General features: G+C 37.0%; 1 protein-coding gene across 9 annotated transcripts in view; it reads left to right on the top strand.

Annotated features, from left to right (window-relative positions):
• USP25 (ubiquitin specific peptidase 25) overlaps nt 1-19,921 on the top strand; it is a 126,922-nt gene that overhangs the window by 14,055 nt on the left and 92,946 nt on the right. For 5 of the 9 annotated variants that reach the window (XM_053667225.1, XM_053667220.1, XM_053667223.1 and 2 more), the window contains 3 exons: nt 4,176-4,253; nt 7,527-7,671; nt 11,425-11,508. In XM_053667225.1, coding sequence (XP_053523200.1) covers nt 4,176-4,253; nt 7,527-7,671; nt 11,425-11,508 — 307 coding nt within the window. Of the gene's footprint in view, nt 1-4,175; nt 4,254-7,526; nt 7,672-11,424; nt 11,509-19,921 lie in introns of those variants that run through there. The other 4 variants (XM_053667221.1, XM_053667224.1, XM_053667226.1 and 1 more) reach the window with 2 other exon arrangements.

Here is a 19,921-nt window from a genome sequence, read left to right on the forward strand (position 1 = left end):
CTCTGTATCAGTCAACAATCACTATAATAGCCACTCCAAAATTTAGTGACATACCAACATGTGATCACCACGTTCACAGATTTGCAGGCTGGTTGCATGGCTCTTCTCCACGTGTATCTCATTCTTCTGGGGCAACTGGGCTACCCAGGTCATGTTCTTTTTAGGAAGTTGCAGAAGTTCAAGAGGGCCAGCCCAGCCGTGCAAGTTCATTTCATGTCTCCTCCATGCTGTCTGCTAATATGTCATTGGTCAGACTGTGTCACATGGCAAGCCCACCCTCAGTGCAGCAAGGTAACACAGCCTGTCTCTCATGGGAGGAAGTGAAGATGGCAAAAGGTGTGGTGGTTACAGAGATGGGAGAAGAATTAGAAGTCAAACATAGGCTCTGTAATCTTTTCAGGGCTTTATATTTGTGTTTACATTATATTATACCTTGTTAATTTGTATATATGAGCTCTGTCCAGAAACTGTCCAGCCAGGCAATGTGAAAAATAGAGACATTCATTGAAGAAGATACAAGATACAGGAAACATTGTACATGGGACAGTTATGCCTCAGTCCCCTTCAAAGTAGGCACCTTGGGACCTCACACAGTTCTCCCAGTCACTATCAGCTGCCCCATTGTATTTTTCTGAATCTCATTGATGGTCTGAAATCTCTTCCCTTTCAAAGGTGATTTTAGTTTTGGGAAAAGCCAGAAGTTGCTGGGCACCAAATCTGGGTTGGAGGGGGGTTGAGTCACCTGTGTGATTTGTTTTGCCAAAAACCCTGCATGAGACATGATGTGTGAGTAGGTGCTTTGTCATGATGAAGCTGCCAGTCACCAAGTGCCCATAGCTACGGCCTTCTGAGCTATCTGAATACTTTCCACAAAGGAATGTTCAAGCTTAATGCAAAATTTGGTGCAGATTTGTTGCTCTGCTGTTTCAGTCATTTTAGAATGTGGCCACACAGTACACATGCTCAACTCACCAGAGTCTACCGCCACCATTGACTAGTACAGTGAAGTCACCACTGTTCACACATGCACATTCCAGTCCACTTTCCGTGGCCACCAGGTTACATCAATGTAGCACAAACAGTTCTTACTATGTTAACAATGGCTTGACTTTTTCTAGACAAACTTCATGTACTATTTTGAATTCCATCACTCCAGCTTAATATGATTTTATAATACACTGTATTTTCTTACTCAGACTGTACTTCTCAGTACATCTGTACTGTAGGTCCATCTGTATCAAAATCATTTGAGATGCTTATTGACAGAATCTCTGGGGAGTGGGGTCTGGTAACCTTCATTATTAAAAACTCATCAGATCATTCTTATGCACATCGAAGTTTAGAATCTCTTCTTTAGTGGAAGAACATTTGTGGTTTCTATGTTTCCAGCATTATATATAAGAGCCAGCAACATTTGTACAAATGACTAATTTGGGGGAGTTATTCAACAGCCTTTCCCTGACCGATGATTGAGTAATTTGCAGTTGAGAAAAATAATACCTGGTGCAAAAAATGGAATTTGGAGTGCTGGTGGTGGTGAGATTTAAAACCAAGTTTAATATCCTTTAAGTATTTTATTATTACTAAAACAAAACATTGAATTAGATATGGAGAATTTCTGTAATATTTTTATACATCTTAATTTGGAATGTTGGATATTGAGAGTCATGGTTCCATTGCTAGTTATTGGTAATTTTTTGAATGAAAGTGGAAAAGTTAACAGGTTTAAAGAGAATTTAATTTTTTTTTATATTTCAGCTTTGTACATCTGGTATTTTAATTCTTCAACAATTTTGATTCTTCATGACATTCTAACCCTAACTTTGTTTGTGTTCTATATTGTATATGTATTGTTTGATAATCTTAGTTCCCTTGGCTTTCAGAATTTTATAGACAGGAAAATTAATCGATGGCATGGCAGATCTATATACATGGCAGATAAAATATACATTTTTTTTGCTTATAAACAGAGCCCTATTTCATTTTTAGAGCAGATTTTTGCCTAGCTGAAAAAGTACATCTGCTAACCTCCTTTACAACTATGACTGGCCATGTGACTTTGTTTTGCTCAATGAGACTACATGGAAGTTATTTGAATAAATGGGGTTGTTAAAGAAGGCAGAATCATTTCTCAGACACCTGTTGTCCTTTATGCTTTCCTTCATATTATCTAAAACTTGGACAGAATGCTGGAGGAGGCAACGTAGAGTGACAGGCATTTGATGACTGTCATGTGTAAGAACGTTTCGTGGGGAGATGGGAGGAGCCCAGATTTTTGATGTCGTATAGGATGTCCTTATCAGATATGCACTGCTCACCTCTAGCCTATTTGTGTTAGGGAGAAAAGGCATTGCAGTCTGGTGAAGCTGCTGTTTGTCGGAACAGTGTTGCATGTAGCTGAATATAATTTCTAACATGTACAGGTGGTTTCTTTAACACACTTTTAGCCTAGGGTATCTCAAATTAGACTTTAAAATTTCTTTGATATTTTAATTTTGAAATTTGTTTAGGACTCTTCATCTGAATATATACGCATTACACATATTTAAATTGTCAAGCATGTTTTGAAATGCACATTTTGCAATTCTGACATCAATAAAATCTGCATGCACAAACTTTTAAAGCTCTTAAGTAATTTTAAATTTGAAATTGCAAAATTATTATAAAGAACTTTCATAACATTTCTTTCTGAACCATTTGAGAGTAAGTCACATGCCCCTTTACTGCTTAAATACTTCAGGGTGTATTTAGGATAGTACAGTTATCAAGCTCAGGAATTTAATATTAATACAATATTGTTATTAAGCAGCCCATATTCATATTTCTCCAATTCTCCCAATAATACCCTGAATGGTTTAATATGAGAAGTGGTCTGGTCTCTCACAGAACTTTTGGTTGCCATGCCTTTTTGGTCCCCTTTAATCTGGAGCCTCATCCTTCGTCTTTCATGAGACAGACATTTTGAAGATACAGGTCCCTCAGTTTGGATTTGTCTGATGCTTCCTCAAGGTCAGATTCAATTTGTGCATTTTTTGGCAGGAATACCACAGATGATTGTCTTCTTGGTGTATCATATTATATATCAGGAGGCGTATACTATTATCTTAACCCATTGCTGGTAATATTAACTGTGATCACTTGGCAGAGAGGTTTCCATCAGATTTCTCCTATCAGTTACTCTTTCTCCCCTTATAATTCCCAGGAAGAGAGTTTGAAACTGTCTGATTATCCTGTTTCTCATTAAACTTTCACCCAGTGGTTTTGACATCCACTGATGATTCTTGACTGAATTATTACTGAGATTATCATTTTCAAGAAAACATTTTCAAGAAAGATTTTATCAGATCCTTTAATTTAGTGATGCCTCATTTTTCATATCCTATCCACTGGGCTGACTTTATTTCATGATGCTGTCTATGCTGTCTTGGGAACTTCTTTTAGGAAATATGGAGATGTAGGGAGGAACATGGCTCTTAATTGGGCTAGTAGTTTATGGAAGGATGTGATTGTGGGAGCCTATCCGCCCACCACTTTTTCCCTCCAATAGAGTAATTACTACGTACTCATAGACCAACACAGTATAAACAAGTGCAAAGCAAATTTGGGCAAATGATCACTTCTATTTAGGATCCGTTATGACAGATTAGAGGATGAGGTGGTTTTCCTTTTACACAAATACATCTTAGGATCCTCATGATGGTAATAAACCCACCTAGTGTGTGGCTTGCCAAAAGCATTTCTTTTTCAAATATTTCAGCTGCTTGCATGCCAGCTGACCCAAGAGACAGGGAGAAGTGACCAGAACCGCCTGATGTCAATCAGTAGTCCCATCCCCTATTGAAGTAGCCCAATGATAGTTCTTGGGCTTAGCCATCGTGCAAATCACTCCATTTCATCATGGGAAACATAAATGAGGCTGTGAGGAATAGGCCAGAAACCTAGTTCATTAAGGCTGAATTATTCTTGGGGGTAAAGTGAAAGTTCCATTTTGGTGGAAACAGGACAATGGAATAGGACTCCCAAAGCAAGGGTTCATTCTTCCTGAGAGAATGAAGTTTGTTCTGTGTCAAGTTCTTTTTTGCTCTAGTTTACTTTGCATTTTTGCCTCCCCAGAAAAGTCATTTATATTTTCAGATTTCAGTGTATAGTGATTTTGTTTTTTTCCCCTCCTCTAGCACCAGCAGACGTTTTTAAATCAGCTGAGAGAAATTACTGGGATTAATGACACCCAGATACTACAGCAAGCCTTGAAGGTAAGAACCCTCGTTTCTACTGCCTACTATATTTGAAAGCTGAGCTTTTTAGTTATACCATGTTCTAGTAGAGCTACAAGAAAGAACTTTTTATAAAATAAGAGCCTTAGTTAACATACTACAATTTTGAGCATGTTAGCTTGCAGCAACGTGATGTTCCAAGGTATCATGGAGTGACAGATAACTCTCTTCACAAGAAACACTTTCCATGCAGAATGAAGGAGTGTGAACCCCAGTGCTGATAGCAGGTTTCACTGAAGAGCCTTGGGTTACAGTTTAAATGGGCGTGGTGGGTGGGGTGGGGCAGAGAAACAGGAAAAGGCGGAGGAGGGAGATGAAGCAGAAAATTAGTACAGGGTCAGAAGCTTACATATTTTTTCCTCTAAGAAAGAGAAATATAAATTGGCTAATATTCAGCTTATTGTACCTTGGGACTATTCAACATCACACTTCAGGGAATGCAACAAATGAACTGTGTCATTTTGGTTGTATCTTATGCAGTGTCTCCATTTCCACAGAGAGGTACCCAATGAGTCAGATCACAGGGATATGTGCGTTGGAAAAAATCAAGCGCATGAAAGGTGTTTAAGAACCAGAATTGCATTTTAAACTTAAAGCATTTCTGTCAATTAAGCCTGAACACAGTTTCAGTCCTTTGGAAATTGCTCCACGAGGCAAAGTTAGTTATGTAGCTTTTGATTTCTGAGTCCAGAGTTCTTCACTTGTTTCTAGAAATAATTTCTTTTTTAGATGAGTGTAATCATAATCATAATGATAGTGATAATAACTAGCATGCTTTAAGCACTTACAGTACCAGGTGCTCTTCTGAGTACTTTATGTGGCTAACATTTTCCTAATAACTCTGTGAGGTAGGTATTATTTTCATCCCCTTTTAAAAGATAAGGAAACAGAGGTTACAGTGACTTGTTCACGATCACACAGCTAGGATATGTAGGAGCTTAGAATACAAACCAAGCAGACTGACTCCAGGGTGCCGCACTTCATTTCTGCTTTTACCAGTAGCTTTGCTTTAGCTTTTTACCCTTGGAGAAAGGATGAAACGGTACCGTGCAGAGCATTATTAATATGCAGGCTTTGTGAAGCCAATGTAAGTATTTGGAGAGGAAGCAAAAGTGTCGTACCTCAATTTTTATGATTCTGACATTGAGATGATTCCCAGTGTTTTCTTTATTCTGATAATATGACTTAATCCCCTCGCATGTATTTTCAGAAAGCATCTTTCCTATTCTGTATGAGTGTGAGTCTTATACCTGTTACCTTGTTGGGGCAAATTTAGGAAATTTACTTTTTTTTTTAACTTGGGAAACTAAACATGCTTAATTAAATAAGAATAAAGAATTATATTAATTCTTGTTCATATTTGCTTTGAGGTAAGTTATGGGATTGTAGTTACTTTTCTTTTTAACTTTTGTTTCAGGTACCAGTGGCTGGGAGGGGGTGGGGGGAAACTGTGCTTAAACCTTAACTGTTGCCCAGTATAAATTTGTATGATGTGTAATAATGACTTGACTCAGTTATACTGACAAGTAGTTGCCTTTTAGAAGCCACAGTGTATTCATTTCAGCTCTTTCATTTAATTTTTAGTATCTGTTTTAGCCCTCCAAAGTTAGTGACTTTCAGGTTGTATAAGTCCTGGGTGCACTCAGTTTGTTATTGTACTGGGTAGTGTATGAAAAGCACTTAGCACATTTATTGCCACATAGTATGTGCTCAATAAACGTCAGCCATTATTATTGCAAATTATTTTACAGCTAGTTTACTTATCTAGCTATAGAATGTGCTACTATACCCATATTTTGAATGAATCATTCATTTAAGAATCTTACAGTAATTGTGATAAATAACAAACTTTAAAACATGGGTGCTTTTCAAACTGCACTGTGACTTTTTTCTCTCCTCACTAGCTACTAGACTTGGAGATGGGGTGGGTTGGGGACTTCGTTTTTCCATCGCTCAGGCCTCATATCTTAGAATCATCCTAATCTTTCTACTTGTGTCACCCCCCGTATTTAATATGATAGCAAACGATACCGGGCTCTGCTGCTACCCTTTCCGTCCTGTAATCTGTTCTCAGTACACAGCCAGAGCAGCCCTCTTACAGTGGAAGCCCTGTCATGTCATTTCTGCCCAATACTCTCCTCTGGCTTTGTGTTGCACTTCGCATGCACGGCCAAGTTCCTAAAGCCTACGCCGCTTTATGTGTTCTGGCGTCGTGTTACAAAGGTAACTCCATTATTAATATCTGTATTTCTTAATGTTGTTTGAATTAGCTATCATAGAGTTAGTAGTATATTTATTGGTAAGTGTACAGAGAATGTGGAGCTATAACTGGGTAAATCATTATTTATTTATTTTTTAGAAATTCTTAGTTTCTTAGCAACAGCTTTCTTCTAAACTAATGCTAGAGTAAAGTCGTGTCCAGATAAGATTTTGCGTCTAGGTAAAATTTCTATAGTGTCTATTAATTGGTAGGGTTGTCCTTTTGTTGGTACTGAGTGTTTTGTCTAGGAGTTCTGCATGTCTCTTATACTACTATCAAGCTTCAGAATATTTTGCTGTTTTCTTTTGACAAGACTTTTACATTTACTTAAGATTGTTTGTAGGTATGCATTCAGCATCCATATTAAAAGGGATATCTTTTAATGCCCTTGTCTTCAGGAGTACTGTTATAAATATTTATTTATTTTATTTTATTTATTTATCTTTAGAGTGGGAGGGAAGGAGAGAGGGAGAGAAATATCAATGTATAGTTGCCTCTCGTGAGTCCCCTGCTGGGAACTGGCCTCCAACCCAGGCATGTGCCCTGACTGGGAATCGAACTGTGATCATATGGTTCGCAGGCCCACGCTCAATCCACTGAGCTACACCAGCCAGGGCCAAATATTCATTTTTTACTCCTTTATATGGCAAGCTCCAGAAAACACTTAAGTTTTTTTCAGTGGTTTAAAAGTATGTTTGTGATTGTCTTTTGTTAAGCAGATATGAGTAATGGAAAATCACTAAGTAATTAGTTATAGAAGTTATAGATTTTTACATTATGTTAGTTTTAATTAATAAAACAGGAATTACATTGATGTAGTATACTTTGCTTACAATGAATTTACAGTACAAAATTAGAATCATAACACTTAGTTTCAAGCCTGAAATTTATTCTTGCTATTAAGTATTAGTCATGGAGAAAATTACATAAATCATGCGAAGATGTATAGAAATATTTCAAAATATTTGATGTTCTGTTCTTGACATTTGAAGGACAGTAATGGCAACTTGGAACTGGCAGTGGCGTTCCTCACCGCAAAGAATGCCAAGACGCCCCAGGGGGAGGAGACGACTTACTACCAAACTGCGCTTCCCGGCAACGACAGGTACATCAGTGTGGGAAGCCAAGCAGACACAAGTGAGTTCGCTTTCTCTTTCTTCATATTTTGTTACGAGTGCAATGAAAAATTTCCTTGGAAATATATATATTTGCGTAAGCAGAGGTGAAGGACGATTAAAGAGCCACTTTAAACTTGGTTCTTTTTAGTGTACTTGAAGGGAGCAAATGTTTTTATTAGCAGCATTATATATATTTTTTCCAGTTGAAGAGAACAAGATTGTATGTAAGTTATTTTTTCCTATCATAGAGCATTTCACATAGTATTTGTTGTTTTGAAATAGGGAACAGCTACAGGTGTTACCAAACAAACTTTTCTAGAATTTTAAATGGGGACAGTCATTTCTTTTGTGGATTATAAGTGTTCTTAGAGGCCTTAAGATTATTTTTGAAGATAAAATATTATTTCTAATTACTGATAGGTTTACCATTTAATGGAATTTCCTTTCCCTCAACCTCTCCCCCTCTCCAAAATAAACATTTTAGAAAAAGATTTATTACCATGTAATAAAATAAATGAACGCACACAGACACATACACACATACATACATATAGAAAATTATACATGGGATTCCAACTTTTCTTCATAGTGTGACTACTTTATGCTTATATAGCAGTCAGTTTTTTAAAATGTGTTCAGTTTTCTCCATATATTATTATGGTATAATAATTGCACTCTATAAACTGTGGGCATTTTTGTTCATTCTGGATTTAAGAAGTTTGATTACTAACTTGTATTTGGTGTTTGAAGAGAAGTTCTGATTTTGTTTGTAGACTTTCATAAAGTTCAGAAAGCAGCCAGTAAGAACCCCTTCACATAGATGTTTATAGCTGTTGATCAGCACTGAACACTGCGTAGTGTTTGTTAATAAGGTATTTTCGTTTCAAATTTTCAGGGTAATCTTTATATTATTCCTGCACAAATGATCTTAGGTTAGCCAAAGCTAGAATACTTCTCTATCTTACACGGAAAATAGGTGATGAGAGAAGTTTTATACACTTAAGACAGACCTTGCTTGTGTCCAAGTTCAAGACAAACTATAGTCTGGCCTCTGTCTGTATCTCTAACTTTATTTTCTACTGTTTTTCTCTCACTTTATACTGTGGTAATACAGAATGGCTTGATGTTTAAAAAAACCAGGTGCTATTTAATGTCTTTTGTCTTTACATGTGCTGTTCCTCTGTCTGGAATCCCCTCTAGCCTTTACCTGCAGCCTACTTTCTTCTGGAATGTTTCCCTGGGCCTCTAGGGTGGACCAGGTACTTCTCTAGTACCTAGAGCATACTTTATATTCTTCAAGAGTACTGTGTTGTTTTCAAATTATTTGCTGTGCCTTCCAGGCTTGCTCACCAAACTGGAAGCTTAACAAGGCAAGAGACCATTGATGTGCCTACCATCATACTAGAATGTCATAGTTTCTCAAAAAATGTGGAATTATTTTTATTATGTGTAAAAAAGCTGTTTCAAAATTGATGAAAGGGCATGAGCTTATTGCAAGATAAAAAGAAAAAATAAAGGATTTTTTTAAAGAGAAGTGTATAAATAGAGGAGGAATTAGTATGTGAAAATAACATGTCTTTCAAGGTCCTGAGACTTGGGGGAAACACAGAATTAGGTAGAAAAAGGAAAAATAGAATGATGTTGATTGAAGGCAACTGCTTCGAGTTAAGGGAACAATCATGGTTCAGTGTTCCAGCAGAAAGGATGAACAGATTTCACAGTGAGAGTTGTGAATTCTAACGTAGTTGGTAGACTTTGTGACATGAGATAGCGCGTATAGGTATCAGAGGAATTGGGATTATAAGACTTACAAAAAAAGAAATGTCTTACTTGCTGTGAGAAAGTCAGTAAATACTGTTTAAGCAAGATATTAACGCCTATTAAAGATTTTTGCCAAAGGAATATTGAAAATGCTATGGATAAAAAGATTTGAATAGGTGCGCCGAGGGAACAGGCAACCTGATTTCAGAAGGCATGTGTCCCTTTTGGTCATAATTACATTTTTTTCTGCATGTGTGTAGCTCTTGAAAAAAAATATCCAGTAAGTAATTTTATATTCCAGTCTAAAGAAATGGTAGAAAAACAGTTTCTGGTTTCACCTCAACTGATTGACTGTTGTATTGAGCAAATTGCTTGCTCTTGTGGTTTCTTTATTGATAAAATATGCTGTTTTTTCTAACCATATGCTAATTCATATTTAGTAATTCAGTAATTTGTATAGTGTGTCCATAAAGTTGGTTTAAGATTATTGAGAAAAAACTTGTTCAGATATAATGTAGTGCTTGTATTATTAATAGTTTCAAACTGGGAAAAATAGCTGGTGAGGTAACAATATTTTCAATTTAACAGATTTGATTCATATATTATAAAGTTTTAAGAACTACAGCTGCCTTTCAGAGGTAGCCCTGATTCAACATGAAATTTTGTAGTGTCATATGTTACATGGTTTAAAACTAGGACATGAAGGCGATATCATGCATTCAGCAGATTCTTTCAGTCACTTCGCTGTTACTCCAAAGAAGCAAAAAGCAAAATCTTTGTGGCGTTTTTAACTCTGGGAAAGAGTGGTAATACACGTGGGTGGGCAAGAGAAACAGTTACAGATGAAAATGTGCTCCAGTGCGAGCCTTTACTGCAAACACCGCAGTAAACGCTGGAGTGTGTAGTACTGGGGTGATGAAAGTGTTAGGAAGTTCTCTCGGGATTGTTCTAGACATGAAAACCCTTTCTGAGCATTTTCTTAATTTTATGGGAAATTATACATTGTTATTTGAAAGTTGGCCATAGTTTAACTTACTTCACTTATTTCTTTCAAATATGGCAAGGGTTTTTTTTTAATTCACCTTTTAAGTATATGTCTGTTGCAAACAGGGCTAAATTATAAAAAAAAAAAAAAAGCCTTTGGAGCTTTAAGTGTGTCATCTATAACAATGTAGACAAAGTATCTATACTTTGAAATAAAGTCTCTAATGCAAAATACATATGATTCTTTGTTGATATAAGCCAGGATATAACTTTATAACTATGGGTCTCTATTAGAAGAAATAAAACACAATTTTATTAGTGACTATAAAAATTTAGCTTGTTAACCAATATCGCATAGAAGTCATGTTTGGGGCTTGTTGGGAAATTTTCATTTATGCATACCCGGGTACACCAGAAGATAAAGTAAATTGTTCCATTTGATTTGAAGAATGCATATTTGTGAACCTGCACTTAATGCTGAAGAATTACATTTTCAGTAGTTAGTAGGACAATGGTTGGCCTTTCAGTGCATTTTTACCTTTTACTTTTAAGAGAAAAAGTAAACATTTCAAGGAAAGCTTATTATCTACATATCAAACAATTAAGAAGTAGTGTACCTGTTGATAGTATAATTTAACACTGTCGAATTTTGGGAAGATGCCTAAATCATTTGTAGTGTTAAGCAAAAACTTGAGGCATCTTTTTTGTTGTTGGTTGGGTCTCCTGTCCAGATTGAATATTGTGGTTTTCAGATTAGTGCCTCTCACCTCCAGCTTAAATTTTAAATAAACTCGTGTTGGAATTTTGCTATAAAAAATGCTAATGCAGTGGGGTCAGGGGAACAATGCAAGCATACTGCGATATCATAGGTGTACTTAATAGTCAGAGGAGGGATTCTGTGAGGGTTTTGTGTCATGGCAGACTCTGTCATAGACAGGACCATACAAGGCCATTACCAATTTGAAATCAAATAGTTAACATTCTTTCTTTCGTGACCATTAAATTCTTTTGAACTTTTTTAAAACAGGAAAAAAACAGTATTTGCCCACCAGAACGAGATGTGCCACAATTGAGCAATCAAAGTATGGATCAAAAGATAAGAGAGATTTAGGTAGGTAATTTTAATACAGAAAGTAATGCCACCTACTGGCTTTAGTTGTAGAGAACTTGGTGTAACACAGCAGAATAAGCGTTAAGTGGTGGATCCTTCACCAATTTAGCATCATTGTATTCCCTCGCCCCCACCCCAAGGAAGCTGAATACTTTGTAAGGATTGCCTGGAAGGTGAGAAGAATGTTGAGGTTACATCCTAGACCTCTGGTTTTGGCCTAAGGGATTTAAAGCACAAGTGATAAATAGATTCAAGTCTAGTACTGTCATTCCTGCTGAGGCTAAATCCCTTACGTTAATCAGTGTAGGTTTTTATTAATTGAACACTAATATTTTTCCCATTCCCCAAATTTTTAAAATAGCTGAAGATAGAAAAAAGGCAGTGGCAGTTAAATCTCTTTTTCCATCAGGATTTCCGATACATAAAACTATTTTGGAGATTCACCAAAAACGGGGTTAATCTTAGAAATAAGATGCTACAAGGGTGTGCAGTTCCTGGTAACTGATTGGATGTAACTAGCTTTGTACTCCATTAGACAGGCACTGTCAAGGGACTTGTATAACTTCATGAATTTTCTCTAATTTTAGGGCAGAATGATAGTCATGGCAGAATGATAGCAGTTTTTGTTGACTAATATAGAATGTTAACTAAATTGCCTTCACAGTCCAAGTTGGAAAACAGTAAAATTGATGACAAAATTCAGGAATGGCTCATTTCCTATTTATTTTCCTAATCGATGCTGCCACTATAATTTTAGCAGCTATTATTAAAAACAGAACAAAACTATTTAGAGCCGAGCTGTTCAGCATAGTTATCAGTAATTACCTGTGGCACCCTGACTTGTGTGGCTTAGTTGGTTGGGTGTTGTCCCACAAAGAGAGGTCACAGGTTCAGTTCCCAGTCAGGGCACATGCCTGGGTTGCTGGCACAGTCCGTGGGCAGGGAGTGTAGGGGAGGCAACTGATGGATGTTTCCCTCTCCCATGCTGATGTATGTTTCTCTCCCTCTCTTTCTCCTTCTCTTTCCCTTCCCCTATAAATAAATAAAATCTTTAAAAAATAGTCACAGGTGTAAATTTAAATATAAATTAAAATTAAATAACATTAAAATTCAGTCTCTTTATTTCACCAGACACATTTCAAACGTGCAGTAGTAGTCACATGTGACTAGTGGCTACTATATTGGACAGATAATAGTGCAGATAATAGTTCATTTCCATTACCATAGAAAGTTATACTGGACATCACTGTTTTAGAGGTGGGCTGAGTTCAGCAGTAGGAAGATTGGAAAAGGAGGAATATCAAGCGAGCTGACTAGGGGCAGAGGAAAATGGGAGAGTGGAGTGTAAAACAGTTTATATTGCTTATATTATCCTCTTTTAAGTATTCTCTTAACATGCTACTTTATTATGCTATTCGTCCTTTCACTTATTAGAAGAAATTTTAGATGGATAGAGTATATGTTCTGAAGTCTTCTAATTAATTCTATGAAGATGCCATACTAATTTTTATCTCTGTTCTACAGTCTCTAGATATTTTTATTTGGTTAACTGATATTTGTTGATTGCCTAATATGTATCAGGCACTTTACTTTTTTAGGCCATTGAAAAAAACAGAGTCTTTATATACACAGGGGCAGACAGACAGTAAATAATAGTGACAGGTAGTAGTATTTGTTGGGGAACCTTAGAACAGGGTAAAGGGACAGAGTGTGACTGAGATACAGTTGCAGGTCAGGTGCAGGGTATGGTATTTTAGATACAGGGCTAGTCAGAAATGTCTCTTGGATGAAGTCACATTTTATAGATACCTAAATGAAGTGAGAGAGTGAACCTCACAGATGTCTGAGGGAGGTGTATCTCAGGCTAGGGCCTCAAGGCAAGAGTGGATTTGGCCCAGAAGAATTGGGAGGGCACAGCCGAGGTTGAAGCAGAGGGAGGTTGAAGCAGAGGGAGTGCGGGTGAAAAGGGTCACATGCTCAGTTCCAAACTCCTGCTCACCATCCCTGTGCTCACGTTCCTAAAGGCACTCCCATCTGTCTGCCGGCTCAGTGTTTTTGTTTGTTTGTTTGTTTGTTTTTTCTTTTTTTAGAGCTCTTCCTAGTTTCCCAGAACAACCAATTAATTTTCCGTTTTATCAGCTTTTGTGTGTGTATATATATTTTTTTTCTTCCAGTTGCTCCTTCCCTGGTACATATTCTTATTACAACCCTTTTCAAATTCTAGTTCAACACCTTAACTCCTAACTCCCAATACAGAGTTCTTTCTACTAATATCACCCCCCTGCCTAGAAATTTTTGCTGGTGGTAAATATACGCTTGGCTTATTAAAAAATAAAAAGTATTTCTCCCAGTTTTAGCACCACATCAATAAAGAAAACAATGGAAAAACTTGTTTTTTCTTCTCAAATCGAAATCTTTATACATTGTAGTTCAACTATATTATGGGCTAAATTAGCTTTGTCAAATACTGTAGATGCCTCATTGTCATTGAACATGTTATTTTCGTAGGAAATAAATTATGAGTTTAACAATTGTATACATTTAAAGCCTAATTTATTGGTAAATTTATGGCTGCCTGTCTTTGGGAGTTAGCAGAGAAGTGTTTGGTAGTTAAAGTTTACTCAAATGGTAATCCTTTGGAAAGTGAAAGGTTTATTGGGGTGAATGTTATGTTTTGGTATATATATTTCTGACTTTATGTAAAAAACTTTTTAATCTGGGCAGACTTGAAAATGTTGGAGATTACTGCTCATAGGCTTTTGTAACATGCAATTTTCTACAGTTGTTACTCAGCTGACACTAACATGGTTATGCACTTGATTGGGTTCACACCAATATTGGGTCGGCTAAAGGGGTTTTTTGTTTTTGTTTTTGTTTTTGTTTTCGGTAAGATGGCTCTAGTAGTGCATTGTTTCTTTAACTTCATTCAAAACAATTTTATTATATTGTATTGTGATGCATTTAAAAATCTATCAAAATTGCCCTGGCTAATGTAGCTCAGTGGACTGAGTACAGGCCTGCAGACCAAAGGGTCACTGGTCTGATTCCCAGTCAGGGCACATGCCTGGGTTGTGGGCCAGGTCCCCAGTAGGGGGCATATGAGAGACAACCACACACTGATGTTTTTCTCCTTCCCTTCCCCTCTTTCTAAAAATAAATAAAATCTTTAAAAAATAAAAAAATTCTCAAAATTGGTGAATTTTTATGTAGCCAATTTAATATTGAAGATGGAAAAATATGCAACATTTTCAGCATATTATGCTTTATTACTTCAAGAAAGGTAAAAATACAACTGAAACATGAAAAAAGATTTGGCAACATATAGAGAAGGTGTTGTGACTGATCGAACATGTCAAAAATGGTTTGCGAAGTTTCACACCGGAGATTTCTGTCTGGACAATGCTCCACGCTTGGTAGACCAGTTGAAGTTGATAGCGATCAAATCAAGACATTGAATAAGGCCAACATATCACATAGGAGAGAGCTGAGATACTCAAAATGTCCAAATCAATAAAGTTATTGGTGAAAATGAAAAACGTGTCTTATTTTATAGAAAAAACCATATGGACTGTTTAGCCAACCCAATGGTAGATGGAGGGTTAGTTAAAACAAAATTCAGTGTCTTCCCTTGGCACAGACATAAAAATATCCATAATACTTTGGTATTTGGATAGAACTGTTACAAAGGCTAAATTTTTATAACTGACTGCTGCCCATTAGAAATAGTTTATAGCCATGCTTGTTCTCTGTCTTGTTTTGTGTGTAAGCATACAAGAAAATCACAGAGGGCTAGTTTTCATCGTGAAATTGGTAGTTCACTAGGTATTTTATGGAAATCATCCTACAAAGCCAGAAAAGAAGAAATTTAGATTTAACTACTTTATTGAAAGAATGTTTTTTCTTTTTTAAATTATTTTACTATTTTTCAATTACAGTTGTCTGCCTTTTCCCCCCAGTGCTCCCCCTATACCGGCCAGCCCTACCTCCCTCCCTTGCTTCCACCCTCCCCCTTGGTTTTGTCCATGTGTTCTCTATAGTAGTCCCCGAAAACGCTTCCCCCATCCCCTGGCTCCTGTCAGATTATTCTTATTTTTAGTGTCTCTGGTTATATTTTGCTTACTTGTTTCTTTTGTTGATTAAGGATATTTTTTCTTAATATTGATTTACATGTATTTGGTGTATGAGTAGGTTATAATAGTCTCCTTTCAGGATTGCCATATTCTAAAATATCCTATCAAAAGAAGCTTTATTACGTAATGGAAATGAAGAAAATAGTAGTTACATTAAAGCTACAGGCAGATAATAAATAAACCTTCTTCATTGCTTAGGGGAAGGCAGTCCCAGCTTTTCAGTTGAAGAGCAGTAGTTTCTGGTCAACTAACCTTTTTGCATTAACCATTACTATTGCTTGTTTCTTTATCTGCTCAGACTCAATACCTCTGACACTAGATGTGTGAGTTTTTTCCCCACAAACAACCAATTCACCAGCAGTAGCTGGTGTCCCACAGTTTAATTCAATTGTGAAACTATCTCCAGCTCAAGGGCCCAGTCCCACAAGACTGCCACCACTTTGGAAGCCATTCACAAGTATTGAGCCCCAGCTTACCCATACTTTGTCTGACTTGGCTACAAGTTGGGGGTTCTCACAACCCCTTCCTCAAGTTTGATAATTTGCTAGCATGGCTCACAGAACTCAGGGAAACACATATATTTACTGGTTTGTTCTATAACAAAGGATATGATAAAGGATACAGATGAACAGCCAGGTGAAGAGGTCCATAAAACAAGGTCTGGAAGGGTCCCAAGAAGCACAGGAGCCTCTGGCTTGTACAGATGGGGAGCATTATCCTGCCAGTGTAGCATGTGGAAATGTTCACCAACCAAGAAGCTCTCCAAACCCCGTAGTTTAGTTATTTTTCTGGAGGCTTTATCAGGGAGGCAGGATTGATTATTAACTTAATCTTAGGCCTTCCATCTTCACTGGAGGGTAAGAGGTGGGGCTCAAAGTTCTAAGCTTTGCACTGTGGCTCAGTCTTTCTGGAAACCAGTGTCCATTCTGAAGCTCCTCAGGACTCCGCCAACAGTCAGCTCACTAGAACCAAAGATGCTTCTGTCACTCAGGAAATTTCAAGTGTTTCAGGAGCTCTGCATCAGGAACCAAGGTCAAAAACCCAATGTTAGAACAAAAGTTTCTTCTCTATCACTTACTTTGCTCCTTGCATGATTTTATAGTACCATGCATTGGTAACTTAGAAAATATTTCCTTTCAAATATTGGAGGAATCTGTACATTATAAAACAAATAGAACTTTTTAGCATCATTTGATTTCATCAGAAAAGCTGTTAAGTACTGGGAAGATATTAAGTTCACAATGGTCAAAACAAATTTAACAAAGGTCCAATTTTTGCTTAAAATTTTCATATTAATCATCGGCAACAAATACTCTTATTTGTTCTAAGTTACAAGTCACTTTGTTTACTTTTGAGAAAATGCCTTCTGAATACTGAAGTCTGAATACTCACAGTTTGTAGTGTGTTGATGTTTTTTTTTTTTTGAGTAAAAATAGTGTTCCATGAAAAAATCAGCTGGTTGAACCTGCACCTGAAATAGTGCACTCGCATCTGCTCTAGAGCAGCAAGTGGTCCATTTGGATACACAGCCAGAGCACTTCCAATTTGGTGAGAGTATTAACATGTAAGTCAGTGTTCCAGATTTAATAAATATTTCCCCCTTTTTATCAGGGAATTAGGAGAAACTAGACCTTTTATTTTTAAAAAAATAGCGTGTGTGTGCAGTTGTGAGGAGTACAATGAATTGTGCACACAGCTTGGTCCTGCTGCTCTGATTTGGGCTAGGAAGCAGCAGTTTTAAGGCAGGGTTGGTCCGCGTCATCAGTGCAGATGTGAGCACAGCAGAATAAGCGAGGAGCATGTGAGTAATACTGTGAGAATGTTTTTCCTTAGAGTTTTCCCTTTTCTCATGGGTTATGGGGGTCCCCAAGGACCCATGGACCACACTTGGAGAACTGCCAGTATGCAGAAGGGACCACTCGATTTAATAGTTAGAAGACTTAAATTGAAGCCTGTCTACATTTTTTATTTTTATAATGTTATACTTCATTTTCACAACTTTACTTATCTATCTCATTTATGAAACAGGGTTAAAAACATCTTCCCTTGCTATTTTCTTTTTTGTTGCTTGAGTTACAATTGATAAATTATGAAAAGCTCTGAGTATGATTGTTGCTATTCTCATCTAATTTTATGCTCTAGCCAGTTCGGTTTACTTGCCAGTCATGAAACAGTAAACACTCTTGATTATTTCAGAGAAGTTTAATGGGGGTTTGCGTTCTTCAGAAATCAGTGAAGGGACTGTAGTTCAGCCTTCTGAAAGGACCTCCCAGATTCTTGCTGGATTGGCCAGTCAGAGGAGCTACTCCCTCTACCACAGTCAGGCTGGGTGTGAATCAGGCTGTGTCTGGGACCACTGAGTTCAGGAACGTGCCTCAGTAGCTGTAGCCCAGGGGGCAGGCTGCCAGGATTAGGGCACAGCCACTGATCTGTGCCTGGATGTTGGTATGCAGAGCCCAGCTGCCACTTCTCTATCCCTTGACATCCCCTAGACTGGAAACTGGACAGTGGAACAATCCACATCTCTTTAGTCGTCTTGGAGAAAGCAGCAAAAAGCAGGATAATGGTTTCCCCTCACTTCTGCCTTCCAGATCTCACGTTAGTGCATCCAGTTGGTAGACTTAAATTTTACCCAGAACTTCAACCATAAGTGGATTGGGGAAACAGGTTTGTTTATTTATTTTAATCTTTACAACTTCTCTAGTTGAAGAGAGCGCACTAGGAGGATGGGAGAATGGAGTCTGAGGGCTAATTGATCATGTCTGCCAAACAGGTTTTTCTGCCTCTTTGTGCTTTGCAAATCATTTCCTTCACTTCCATTATTCTTTCTGTATTCATCCAAGTTATACTCATTACTTAATGATTCATTTTTATAGGCCGTTTCATGCCTCTCTCTCGTCCTACCTTTCTCTTCATCAGTATTCATACAGATTCCTATTGGACTGGATGAATCCATCTGTGGCTGCCCTCTGGCTGGACTTGGATTTTGTGAGCCAGGCTTAGGAAACCTTTGGATGGTTGGTGACCATAGACATGCCTCTCCATGTCAGTTACCTTTGCTATATTAACTTTGCTGCACATTTTATTTGGTGGAATTTTTTTGAATCCTACTTACTACATTTTTGTGAGATTTACTATACTAAGGACATTTTAAAAAAACACCTTCTATAGATAAGTGTTATTTCTAATATTAATATTCTTATAAGCTACTGTTTGGAGAAAAAAGTGTGGATAACAATAGAAATAGGCTTTTAAAACTGTCAATATACATTATTTCGTCAATATACATTAACACTCGTTAAGTGTGGGATATTCTTTTCTAGTACCTGTATAAAACCCTTTAGCCAGATGGTAAAATGCAGGTACCTTATTTGTACTGCCTTATCCCATTTTATTTGTCTGCTGTAAAATTCCAGGGTTACACAGAAAAATTAATATTTAACATGTCTCAAATACAAATAAGCAAACAATGAAGAACTTGTTCAAAATATCAATAAGCATAATCCTAGCCATGCAAAGATAAGGTAATAATAGCCATAATACTTTATCTTTCTCATCATATTCTTCTGTTAAACCCAACTTAGCAACAGTTATGATTCCTGTCATTGTTTAAATGATAATGGGAATATTATTGGCATCTTCTGGGTTAAAGGAATTGACCAGTTTACCTTGGCAAATTGGATTTTGAAAGTTTTTCTAAAATGATAATTACAGTCTTTATTTTTTGGATAAAAGAATACTTATAGCACCAAGACTGTATTGTTAGAAAAGAAAATAGTATTATTTATTTGTATATTTCTTTTGGTGAAATGAAATCTTTTTGTTAAATTTAAAGGGCTGCTCTGGACAGTGTGGCTCAGTTGGTTCAAACTGCACCTGTACACTGCCCTGTATACTGAAGGGCTGGGGGTTCAATTCCCGATCGGGGCACATGGCTAACTTGTGGATTTGCCCCCCCAGTTGGGCTGCGTGTGGGAGACAACCAATTGATGTTTCTCTCTCTCTCTAAAATCAATAAACATTTTAAAATATTTAAAGGGTTGCAAATTTATTAAATACTTCAGAGGGTACAGAAGTGCTTTTTATAGAAAATGAAAGATTCTTACACTTTCTTCTCCCTTAACCCTCCTTCCTCAAAATGAACCACTGTTAATAGTTTGGTACATACTTCCAGACTTTAAAAAAAATGTATTTGTTTGTTTGTGTATATGTGTGTGTGTGTATACATATACACACACACACACACATAGTTGGTTAGTTTCTGAAACGTAATTTTTTAGAGC

The sequence above is a fragment of the Artibeus jamaicensis genome, unplaced genomic scaffold, assembly GCF_021234435.1.
Source record: "Artibeus jamaicensis isolate MK-2021 breed Jamaican fruit bat unplaced genomic scaffold, CSHL_Jam_final contig_466, whole genome shotgun sequence".
Lineage (NCBI taxonomy): Eukaryota > Metazoa > Chordata > Mammalia > Chiroptera > Phyllostomidae > Artibeus > Artibeus jamaicensis.